This window comes from Abramis brama, assembly GCF_963993115.1.
Source record: "Abramis brama genome assembly, chromosome: 11".
NCBI lineage: Eukaryota > Metazoa > Chordata > Actinopteri > Cypriniformes > Leuciscidae > Abramis > Abramis brama.
The window spans coordinates 36,216,502-36,229,083 of record NC_139973.1 but is presented as its reverse complement, the minus strand read 5'-3'; the positions used below and the strand labels follow the sequence as shown (position 1 = coordinate 36,229,083).

The window sequence follows — 12,582 nt, the reverse complement described above, 5'->3', positions numbered from 1 at the left end:
TATTTATGAACAATAGCAGAACTAGGGAGCTGATTGAGACGCACCCCTTGGTTCTCATGTGCTACAATGTTCCTGGTTACAGATTACATTCACGTAATCTACATTTGAATTTGAACTTATGTACATTCTATATATTCTACTTACTACACTTGCGATATTGTCATTATCATGTGACCTTCCAGCATGAGTTGCATCTGTACACTTTAGAATCTCACTCGAAGTAGAAGGTCATCCGGGGACTGTTTTTCGAATACTATGTTTTCGGACATACTACTACATACATACTGTTGGCGTACTGTTTTTTGAATATTATATAGTAGGGAAGTATTCGATTTCGGATGCAGTGATAATGTTTGCCATTTAGACACAAGTGAGCCCCTTTACATTTAATGTGACAGCTGTTTTCGGAACTTGGTTTACACCAAGGAAACAAACACACATCACTTACCAGTCTTTCTCGTCTCGGAGTCTTTGGCACTCTGCTGTTGTGTTCCTGTTCGTGGATATTTCATTCTGCATCTTCTGCTGTTCTTCTCTAAGAGCTCTCTCTAACCCCTCCAGCTGAGCGCGCTGTTGAAGTAGCGTGTTATACCTGTAGATGTAAACGTGTCATAGACTGGCACTTGCTCATCTAAAGCAGCATTTAAACATACACATACACACACACATATATATATATATATATATATATATATATATATATATATATACCACGTGTAAAAAAGTTTCATGCGTCACAGAGGCAATAATAAATGTATTTAATGCTTTTGTGTGTCATTATCCACCTTATTTTGCAACACAGAAGTAGGAGAGACTTCTGATTCATTAGCAGGTATAGGTACCCAGTTAACAAAAATGTGCATAGACCGTTTTGCTAAACTTCCCATTAAGTTATGGAAAAATTATTCCTGAATCTTCTTTGAATGTTCAAAATGTCAGGTTTTAAATAACATTTTTCTTGGTTATCGCGAACGTTAAGGGAACATTTCATTTCATTATTTTACTAACGTTATGGGAACGTTACTTTTAAATGTTCTCTAAACATTCTTAAACAAATAGTGTCATTTAAAAAATGACGAAAGTCCATCTAAAATGTTTCAGAAAAGAAAAAAACATTCCATAAATGATGTATAAATAATGTTTTTGTGCTTGAGAATGTTATTGAAGACCAGATAACTTTAAATGAACGTTCTATTAACGTTACTAAAAGAATGTTTGTTCATAACTTTGAGAGAATCTTGCCAGAACGTTAGCCAAAGTTCTGAGAACGTTTCCTGTTAGCTGGGTAAATAACTAGAAGAATAACAAAGTGCAGTAAACAGTAAAACTGTTGCTTCAGTGGGCAACCAGTCTTGGGCTACAGGGTGACATGGTTGCGATAATATCAAGCAGAATAATGGACTGTTTTTGTATGTCTAAATTACCTGGAAGCAGTTCACTCTAGAAGCCTTGCACATTCAAGTTATCGTTATACAGAACTTCAAATGAGTATCATAACCTGGGACTGTTAAAGGGATAGTTCACCCAAAAATGAAAATGCTGTCATCATTTACTCTTCCAAAAGTTGTTCCAAACCTGTATGACTTTCTTTCTTCTGCTGAACACAAAAGAAGATATTTTGAAGAAAGTCGGTAACCAAACGACTGATGGACCCCATTGACTTCCATAGTAGGAAAAAAAAATACTATGGAAGTCAATGGGGACCAGCAACTGTTTAATTACCAACCTTCTTTAAAATATCTTCTTTTGTGTTTAGCAGAAGACAGAAAGAAGACATCCTTTCTGTTCTTAGGATGTTTAGTTTGTATGTTCTTGTTTCCTGGGGGAAATGATGGCTCTATTTCCAACGACATCACAACGTCTTTGATATACAATATCACTACTGGTATTTATGAACAACAGCAGAACTAGGGAGCTGATTGAGACGCACCCCTTGGTTCTCATGTGCTACAATGTTCCTGGTTACAGATTACATTCACGTAATCTACATTTGAATTTGAACTTACGTACATTCTATATATTCTACTTACTACACTTGCGATATTGTCATTATCATGTGACCTTCCAGCATGAGTTGCATCTGTACACTTTAGAATCTCACTCGAAGTAGAAGGTCATCCGGGGACTGTTTTTCGAATACTATGTTTTTTAAGATAACATTTTGAAGAAAGTCGGTAACCAAACGACTGATGGACCCCATTGACTTCCATAGTAGGAAAAAAAAATACTATGGAAGTCAATGGGGACCAGCAACTGTTTAATTACCAACCTTCTTTAAAATATCTTCTTTTGTGTTTAGCAGAAGACAGAAAGTCATACAGGTTTGGAACAACTTGAGGAAGAGTAAATGATGACAGCATTTTCATTTTTGGGTGAACTATCCCTTTAAGACATCTCATGGTATGTGTACTAACCTGTCCTCCAGTGATCTGTGCTCTATCTCCAGGGTTCGGTGACCGCTCTCCATTGTTGAGTACCTGTGGGACAGCACCTCCAACTCTGCTGCCTGTCTCTCGTGCAGGACGCTCAATCTCTCATGGTCCCGGAGAAGAAGTTCATTAACCGTGCGCAGATCTTCTCTCTCTCGTATCGCACCTTCCCTCTCAGCCTCAGAACTCTGCCGTTCCCGCTGAAGCCGTTCATTATGAGCCATCAGAGAGGAATTCTGGGAACATAAAGTTGACTTCTCTACCTAGGAGGACAAAGATAGCCCAATGACTGATTAGATCTAAAATGGTCTCCACTTAATATTTTAATATTTTAATATTTTTATTATAGCATTCAACCGGTTGGGGTTGGTAAGATTTTTAAATGTTTTTGAAAGAAGTTTCTTCTGCTCACTAAGGCTGCATTTATTTGATCAAAAATACAATAAAACAGTAATATTTTGAAATATTTTTACAATTTAAAATAACTGTTTTCTATTTTATTATATTTCATAATGTAATTTATTCCTGTGAGGCAAAGCTGTATTTTCAGCATCATTACTTCAGTCTTCAGTGTCACATGATCCTTTAGAAATCATTCTAATATGCCGATTTGGTGCTTAAGAAACATTTCTTATCATTATTCTTATTACATTTCTTATTTATGCTGAAAACAATTGTGCTGCTTAATATTTTTGTGGAAACAGTGATCCTTTTTTCAGCATTCTTTGATGAATAGAAAGTTGTATAATATCTATATCGCATATAAGGCAGCATTCCTAATTTACTGTGACTTACCTGCAGCTGTGCATTGTGTGTCTGCAGTGCCGTGTTGTTCTCCTGCAAGAAAGCCGTCTGTTGTTGCAATGCAATTATTTGTGCCTGCAACCCATCTGACTGCGCCTGCAAGGTCTGCAGTTGTGTTTGCAATGCCTGTTTCTCAGCCTGTAATGTTGCATTCTGTACAAGACAAACCAAGGGAAGATATGTCAAGTTCCTCTAGCTCACACAATATAGCTTGATGCTTGTTTGATTCTAAAAGAACATGTACTGACAAAAAAAAGTGTATATCATGAATACGCTGTAAAGTTATAAAGATATATAGCAGGCATTAAACATAATTTCATGCCAAAATCCCTGTTGACTGTGGGTCTGGACACTGCCTCCATCATGAGACTCACATTTCTCTCCACCTCAATGAGTCGATCTTTGACCTTGAGCAATGCCCACGTGGCCTCCTGACTCTCTCTGTGCCATGGCCTCTCTGGCGGAGAGCATTGTCCTGCCTTTTCCTCCTCCTCCCTCTGAAGCAATGCCTCATAGTTCTGTTTGACCTGCAACAGTTCATCAATCACAAACCATACTGTTCTTATTCTAAGGAGACAGAAAGTCTTGTTAAGCTGCGGTCACATTAGCGAAATTGGCCAAATTTCGAGAGCATAAAAGTTCCATCGCCTATTGTCAATAGTGTAGTGATGTATGATGAAAAGAACACACAGAAGCCACTTTCAAATCAAGCAGCTTTCTGTTGGTCAACGCACCCAATCCTTGTGACCAACTTGAACCAGATGTGAAATATTTAATGTGTATCTGGATTTTTTTCGCCTTGACATGGAGTTACTGATCGCTTGGATTCCTATTGCAGACATCCCAACCTACACAAAGTCATTTCCGGGAGTCAAGAAATCTCCAACGGGGTGGGGGGGTGGGGGGGTTAGTGTTGGATTAATTCGGTTCGATAGTATAGATAAAAGCCCCCCGCACTGATAATTGATTGGTTGGGTCCTTACATGCGCTTTGTGAGGCACACTAGCACACACACGCAAGGTCTCTCGCTCCCTCTCTCTGCCGCGCGCGCGCTCTTGCTCGCTCGCTCTAGGTTCCGGGAGATTTTAACTGATTTGCGGGCATCAGGGAGACGCTATCGACATGCGGGAGACTCCCGGAACTATTGAAATTACTGTATTTGTCCCGCGCATGAAAAATTTGCTGAACAATGGTAAATGTGACCACAACTTTAGAGACAGATCAATCATATATAAATGAATGAGTTTAACATGGCAGTTTTTAGTTTGGAATCATAACTTAGCAGTTAGCGATCATGCTCTGGCATGTTGCAATGCTAATATATTCGTTGAATGCAATGTAATGTTTTGTATTAATATGAATGACCATATTGGCGCAAACATGTCCTAGTCTTTTTTATTATGCACATGTCCTAGTCATGTACATTATCTGGACCAAAATATACAGTTTTTAGCCTGATTTGAGATTCTAACTGGTTTTAAAATATTTATTTTTATTGGTTTTAAAATAAGTGAAACATAAGTTTGGTAAACGGTTTTGGATTTTCCCAGCTAACAAACGAACAAATATGTTCCAACACTTTGCTAATGTTCCCATTAAGTTATGAAAACATTATTTCTGAATGTTCTCTAGTTTAAACATTCTCTAAAATGTCTAAAAAAAAAATTTTTTTCTTGGTTGCGAACAATAAGGGAACATTCCATTTTGCAAACATCATGGGGATGTTACTGTCAAATATTCCCTGAAGAAGTAACATTTAAAATGTTAGATGTCCAACCAAAATGTTTCATGAACCATGTATAGATAATGTTTTTGTGCTAAAGTTTTGTGAATATTATTAAAGACCAGAAAACATTGTTAACAAATAACAAATGTTTTATTAACATTACTGAAAGAACGTTTGCTCATAACTTTGAAAGAACCTTGCCAGAACGTTGCCTATTAGCTGGGTTCCCCATTCAAGCATGTTAGCAAAATGGCTAGCAGGTAAACTTTGGACCTGGCATTGACTCACAGTTTTGAGATCCCGTCGTAGTTGCTGGTTTATCTTGGCCGATTCCTGCAGACGAGCCTCCAGGGCAGCCATTCTCTCTTTTTTAATCTTCAGGGATTTCATTAGAGAAGACTCCAGCTCTGACTCCAACTGCTTACACTGACTGAGCGTGGAAGAGAGAGTGAGGGAGAAAAAGACAGAGTTGGCCATTAGACATGTCTAAAAAGGAATCTGACATTTAAAAGTATTACCTTGGGCTTGATTGAATATTAAGTGAATGTCTGGATACCCCTGGTCTACAGCCTCGTGATCTCCCATTCGTGTCTCCTGGTTTATCTTTATCCTCTCCAGCTCATAAGTCAATTTCTCAAGATCAGATTCTTTCTGTTGCAATTTCAGCCTCTGGTCCAGCAGCTCCTTTAGAGCAGAAAATAGTAAAATTAAGAAAAGTAAGAAAACATTGAGAAAGCATAATAATCTACAAAGCATTCATTGCAGTGGTAACCTCTCTTAATGTCACCAGCATCCTCTTGTCCACTCCAGCCTGCTGAATCAGCTCCTGGTTTTCCATCTCTAGTTCTTTGTTCTTGACACAGGCCTCACTGAGACAGGTAGTCTTTTTAACCAGGGTACGGTTCTCCTTCTCTAGAACCGCCAACTTCAAACTGCTACTATCCAACGAGGCCTCCTGGATCTTCACTTGCTGCAGCAATCTCCGATTCTCCTTCTCCAGACAACTCCTGTCTTGCTCCAAATGTCCATTCTCATGCACTAGACCTTTGTTTTCTATATCTACTTGACCTTGGTTTTGATTTGCATTGACTTGAAGACTCTGGTTCTTCATCTCCAATTCATGGATCTCTACTTCAAGACAATGTAGATTGCTGTTATTATTTTCCATGGATGCATGCAGATTTTCTGTGTCAAGGGACTGATTGCTGATCCTCCAATGTTCCTCAATATGTTTAGATTTAGAAATAAACTCATTCAATGGGTGACTGGTACCTTGAAGTTCTTCCAGGGACTTCAACAACCTCTGGTTCTCTTTCTCCAGTTTTAGCAATCTGCTACGTGTATTTTCAGTTACCTCCTGGCCCAAAGACTTCAGCTCTAAAATCATAAACACATTTTAGGTTTATTCAAGTTTAAGTTCATTTATTACCTGTCAAATGATCAATGAGATGGAAGTGGAATACATTTTTTGCAATCTATCATATATGTATATGCTTCTATGTTTCTATCAATATGTTCATTTCAAAGCAAGGTTTTGAGTAACATATGGTGACTTATTCAATGGCACAATGGTCGACGAGCATCACATTTTTAATATGCCTCATGTTAAATTGCAGTGCTAATATATACATATACCTGTTCCTGAATTCTGTTGAGGATCCTTGGCGAGTTCTAGCTCCCAGCCCAAGCGTTGTGATTCCTCCATACTTCTTTTCTGAGAGAGCTCCAATATGATGTTCCTTTCCAGCAGCTCCTCTATTCGTCTCCTGTCCACAGTTCTTTCCTAAAACAGATAAGACAGCCAGGTCAAGCACAATAAGAAAACAACTTGGAGTGGCAAAAAGAGAAAAGGGTACAAAGTAATGTTGCAGCAGATCCTTTTAATGGGTATAATTTTCCTCACCTCTTCAATGTCATGAAGTTTTGCCTCTAGTAGGAGGTTGTGTTTCTCCAGATGGTGCAGTTTGTCAGATCGTGCTTTGATGCTCTGTAGCTGTTCCTCCAGCATGGCCTTGCTTTCCATCAACACCTGATTATCCTCCTTAAGCTCCTGTCAATGCCAAAAAGAAAGTTAAGGTGAGGTTTCTCATGCATATAACACTACTGTTCAAAAATCTGGAGTCAGATTTTTTTCAGTAAGATTTTAAATAAATGCTGTTCTTTTAAACTTAACATTCAACAAAGAATCCTGGAAATTCATTCAATGTATGTGTTTTGAACACCAAATCAGCATGTTAGAATGATTTCTGAATCAATGAAACCGAAGACTGGAGCAATGGCTGCTGAAAATTCAGCTTTGCCAGGAATAAATGACATTATAAAATGTTTTAAATTATTTTAAATTGTAATAATATTGCACGATATTAAGGTTTTCACTGTATTTTTGATCAAATAAATGCAGCCTTGGTGAGCACAAGAGCCTTCTTTCAAAAACGCACACATAACATTCTTCTATACACACCTCCAGTTTTGTTTTGTAAAAGTTCATGTTGTGAAGTTTATCTCTGTAGCGAGCCACTTCACTCTCCAGTTTGTCTGCTCTGATGGCTCTCTCTTTCATCGCATCCAGCTCGTCACGGTACATCCTTGCTGCTCGTGCATCTGTTAACAGCTGCATGTTCTGCCACGGACCGACAAACGTAGACAGGATACAGGCAGCAAGGAAGAAAAAAATTACATTAAAATAAAGAACATAGCAATATTTAAACAAGTATAGCACAACTAAATTGGACATTTCTTTACCTTTTGAAATAAAAGAGTTTGGTGTACTAGAGCGGGTAGTTAAGTCTGCCCAGAGAATTATCAATTACAGTTTGCCAACTGTAAGTGACATTTACATCACCAGATGCAGAAGGAGGGCAACTTGCATTATGGGACCTTTCCCAACCGGAGAATGGTCTGTTTGCCACTCTCCCTTCAGGAAAGAGGTTGCGCAGCAGCATTAGGGCCAGAACCACCAGGCTAAGAAATAGCTTCTTTCCAGAAGTGGTAAGACTGATAAACTCTACATCATAGTGCTGCATTTAAAATGTGTACTCCATTGTGTGATAACGGTATTAATGATAAATGTTATTTGTACACTGTCTTGCACCCAGCGCAATTGACTTTGTACACCAACGTATGTATCATTCCTATTTTGCAGCCGCGCACAGCGGACTTTTCCCTCCACAGACGCACGTCGGTAAATTAGGGAATGAACTTGCGCTCCCCGGGGCTATTCAGCGAAAAGAGGAGGCGTGTTCTGGTGCAAACGTTCCCTGGTGCTATTTTGCAGGTTTAGAAAACAATTCCGCCACTGACTTTAGGCTAGGTTTTTCCTGGTCAGTGGCGGAATTGTTTTGCAATTTGAATTGAATTGCGTTGCGCATGTTATTCATATGCTATTTTAAGGGCGCATGCTTGGCCATAATCAATGTAGCGTGTGCACAACGCGCATGCACTTTGCTTATCTCATCTACACAGACGCAGCAGTTTTCATTTTTAGAAAACCATACATTATTACAAGGAAAAATATTAACACACGAGGGAAATCATTGTGGTGTCCATGAAGATGTGAAAAAATAGGCATAAATCTAGCTTACACATTTACCCAAATTATTATACGCCTGTTTAACCGAAGCTAATTTGGGTGGGTTTCTCCATCCCCAGTGTCACTTCTCTGTGGTTTACGGCCCTGACGAGAACGTCGGTCTCCTCGGCTGTGAACCGCTCCTGGCGTGCGCCTGGCAAATCCGCCGTTATAATAGCAATCCGCCATGGAACAAGCGCGCCTGCTCTTAAAGGGAATGTGAGATGTCGCTCTGTGTAGCTACTTCAGACCAACCCATTTTAGATTTACGTCGGGCGCAAGAGTCATTTATCCCGCCGATATAATAGCAACAGCGCCCAAGATCCGCCCACAAAGTTACTTGCGTTTCGCGCTTGATACTTGCGTTTCAGATCGTTAAAATAGGGCCCATGGTGTGTAAGTGTGGAGGGTATTATTTATTTATTCTACTACTTGTGTGTCTGATGGATTAGTAGTGTTATTTATGTTTTATATGGCTGATAACATATTATTATTATTCATATTTATTAATGCTGTTATTTATTGCTATGTTGCGTTTTTGCTGGGACCTGAGTACGTAATTTCATTCCTTTCATGTACCATGTGTTGGAATGACAACGACTACTACTATTACTTCTATCTACTACTAGGAAGAGATGGTGTTATTCAGAAGCTGTCATGTCTATGACATAAAACAATGATCATATGTAATAAGGAATAAATAATAAATAAATAAATAAATATGTAGCAAAATAAAAATGGCTGTGAAAGTTTGGTAACACTGTAGTATGGGGAACGCATTCACTATTAATTACGACTTTTGCCTCAATAAACTCCTAATTTACTGCTTATTAATAGTTAGTAAGGTCATCTTTAAGTTTAGGTAATGTGTAGGATTAAAGGATGTAGAATAAGGTCATGCAGAATAAGGCATTAATATGTGCTTTATAAGTACTAATAAACAGCCAATATGGCAATATCCTAGTAATATGCATGCTAATAATCAACTAGTTAATAGCGAGAATTGAACTCTAAAAAAAGTGTCAGGGAAAGTTCTTAATAGGAGTCTGAGATCATTTTATTTTCAGTACCTCTTGCTGGAGTCTTTTAATCTCCGTCTCCACACTGTCCAGGTCCTGTCTGGAGTCTAAGAGCTGTTCACTTTTCTCCTCTCTGTTTGGACACAGGAAACAGATGTTTGAGAGATTTAAAGATTCAACACTCATGCAGGTTAAGAAGAGCGATTAACATGCAATTACTTAATCAGAGAAGAACAAGGATGCCCACAACCACACACCCAAATATGTGTGCACATAAGCATAAGTACTCATGCAAATATAACCACATGCAAGTGTGTACACAAATGCACATCTACTACAAGTACACACCAGCCAACAAAGAGGCAACAAACCTGCTACTTTAAGAAATCCAGTAACAGACACTGGCATGAAAAACAGCACAATGTGATATTGAAAATAAATGCATTTTCCCAATAAAATATAGCCCTTGTGAAAACTGGTTCATTAATAAATAGCATTTCTCACTCTCTCATGTATTTTTCCGCACCTTTCATTTTACAGACAGTGAGTGACAACTTACATCTCACTTTTTAGGTTTGATGTGCTTTTATTAGCCAACAAAAATCAGTTAGCCTACATTGTGCTCCGTTTTTAGCATACTGTGTCAAAACTGTATCAGAAGTCAATACTGCAGTCCATTCCCTGCTGGGATACGAATAGTTGAGGGTGGTGGGGGGATGCTGAAAAAAAACTGAGTGGGGAGTGGGGAGCTATATACAGGTACTCTCGTGCTTATGGGTAGATTATCTGAACATATTCCACCCGAACTTTGCAAAAAATATTTGTAATGTCACACTAAAAATGTAATATAAATATCCTTATATATATATATATATATATATATATATATATATATATCCTTTGTATGGTGAATGAAACATCACATACTCACTTTAAAACTCTGAGAAAGCTGTGCTGTACATTAACACTCAAGTGCTGCTCTGGGATATACTCCAAAATAGAAGCTTAAGAATGCAGCAGTATGAGCAGTATTGTCAGTGAGTTTGTGGATGGATGGAACAAATTGATGGATAGAAGGACGGATGGGCGGAAATGAGGGGGGTTGACTGTCTGTAGCATTACACTAAGAGGATAAAAGTGGGTCAGCAGAATAAGGACGGACCATGCACTGTGCCAGGGTATTTTTAATCTGAGGCAAGCTTCCTACAGACATCTTACCATAACCACAGAACCAGTTACTATAAATGAATTAGTGGACCTTTACTATCACATAAGTGAATCAATAAAAGATTACCTTATATTGGAACTTTGGGATAGTGCAAATGATGCATAATTACATAAAAATATATTAATTATATAAATACAAGTAATATTATTGTAGACAGAGAAAACGAATATTATAAGCTTTCAATATTAATTGAAAATGTTCAAATATAAAAAAATAAAAAAAAATGTTGATCAATGCAGATATGGCTGCCAATATATTGTCTATCACTAAGACCCAAGCTAATTACTTGATGTGTGCAGTTGTTCTTTTATGTGTTCAATTATTTCCCATTGAAGTCACAGCTATGAACCATGATCACACACCCCCATAAACATACAAGTTACTCTGGGTTTGTTTCACTAATCATGTCTGTGCATGTGTAGGTCAGTTTCGTGTGTGTGTGCATAAGCTCACAGCTCCTGTCTGAGGCGTTTGATCTTGGTTTTAGCGTCCGTCAGCTCTAGTGCCAGATGCTGCTGGGATAAAGGGAGCTGGCTGCTAGCGGACTCTGTGAGGGAGGAGTCATCACCAAACACTACAGACTTCATCGTCTCTTTCCCCTGCATCAGCTCCACGATAACCTACCAGCAGACACAGAAAAAATGAGAAGGGTTAGACGAGAGAATGAACTAGTTAACAAACTAAACTGCTCTGGCTTCACCCAACAGGCATTTAAAGTCACATGCATTGGCTGGTTATTGTTTTAAGCAACCGGCTACAAGTTATTTTCCTTCGTACTGCAGCCAAGCACAATAAACCTCTTTAAATTGAATGATTATCTCCTAGAAAGGTGGGGAGGGAAATGAATTTGCTAATTTCTAAATGACTTTTGAAGATACCTCAAATTGCCGGTCTCGCTGGTCCACTAACATTTTGAGATTACTGTTCATGCTTCTGCAGAGATTTTCCCATTCCTCCGGACACACATCCTCCATCTCCAACCAATGCAGATCAAACACATTCTCCTGACAATGAGTCACCTGGAGTGCAAAAAAAAAAAAGTCTCAGTCATTTTGTAGAGCCTTTTATCTACTGCTAAATTCAAAACACATCCTGGCAAGAAGGTGTATAATAGATAATATAAGTTGCATGTCATTCACAATATGAAAACAAAAGGTGTTCTGATGTATTATTAGATATTAAGACACACATTGTGCCTGTAGGTGGCTTCTTTCAAGCAGAGATTATTTAAATTAGTTATCTCTGAGAAGTCCAATCAAATATAATTACTACATGACTATATAGATAATCATCCATATGTGCCATATTTGCCAAGCAATAGTGTGTCTTGTAGTATCGACCAGTACCTCTTGGATATGAGCTGCGATTGCTGCTTTTGTGTCAAAATCAAGGCATTGTATCTTCTCAATATACTCCTCTTTTCTTTCGCACTGCAAAACAGCAACAGACAGTTTTAGGTCTCCATACTGCTTAACTAGTGCTTCATTTTGATTAAAATGACAAGTCAATTTGATAGCCAGTTTGTACAATGAAAAGTTAACTGAATAGGCAAGTGCTTGGTTTAATATAACCTAATAAGTGCACACAGTTACATATTACCTGCACAGCACAGCCAAGCAACAGCAACAGCAACTTCCTGATCTCTTCTAGACCTTCCTCTGGAAAAAAGGTTTCATTCAAAACAATTAGATGCTTTACAATGGAATGCAAAGGAACCTTAATATTGTGCACTCTAAGATGTACACTACCATTCCAAATGTTTTTGAAAGAATTCTCTTATAATCACCAAAGCTGCATTCATTAGATCA

The 12,582-nt window shown here is 38.3% G+C and overlaps 1 protein-coding gene across 4 annotated transcripts in view; it reads right to left on the bottom strand.

Annotated features, from left to right (window-relative positions):
* ccdc88aa (coiled-coil domain containing 88Aa) overlaps positions 1 to 12,582 on the bottom strand; it is a 30,812-nt gene that overhangs the window by 6,289 nt on the left and 11,941 nt on the right. For all 4 annotated transcript variants that reach the window (XM_084129570.1, XM_084129569.1, XM_084129568.1 and 1 more), the window contains exons 5-19: positions 12,374 to 12,432; positions 12,121 to 12,204; positions 11,653 to 11,793; positions 11,228 to 11,394; positions 9,598 to 9,679; positions 7,421 to 7,579; positions 6,863 to 7,009; positions 6,595 to 6,742; positions 5,732 to 6,336; positions 5,516 to 5,643; positions 5,248 to 5,389; positions 3,608 to 3,760; positions 3,225 to 3,386; positions 2,415 to 2,692; positions 449 to 592 (exon numbers count right to left, since the gene is read on the bottom strand). In XM_084129570.1, the coding sequence (XP_083985696.1) occupies positions 449 to 592; positions 2,415 to 2,692; positions 3,225 to 3,386; positions 3,608 to 3,760; positions 5,248 to 5,389; positions 5,516 to 5,643; positions 5,732 to 6,336; positions 6,595 to 6,742; positions 6,863 to 7,009; positions 7,421 to 7,579; positions 9,598 to 9,679; positions 11,228 to 11,394; positions 11,653 to 11,793; positions 12,121 to 12,204; positions 12,374 to 12,432 (2,599 nt within the window). The remainder of the gene's footprint in view (positions 1 to 448; positions 593 to 2,414; positions 2,693 to 3,224; positions 3,387 to 3,607; positions 3,761 to 5,247; positions 5,390 to 5,515; positions 5,644 to 5,731; positions 6,337 to 6,594; positions 6,743 to 6,862; positions 7,010 to 7,420; positions 7,580 to 9,597; positions 9,680 to 11,227; positions 11,395 to 11,652; positions 11,794 to 12,120; positions 12,205 to 12,373; positions 12,433 to 12,582) is intronic.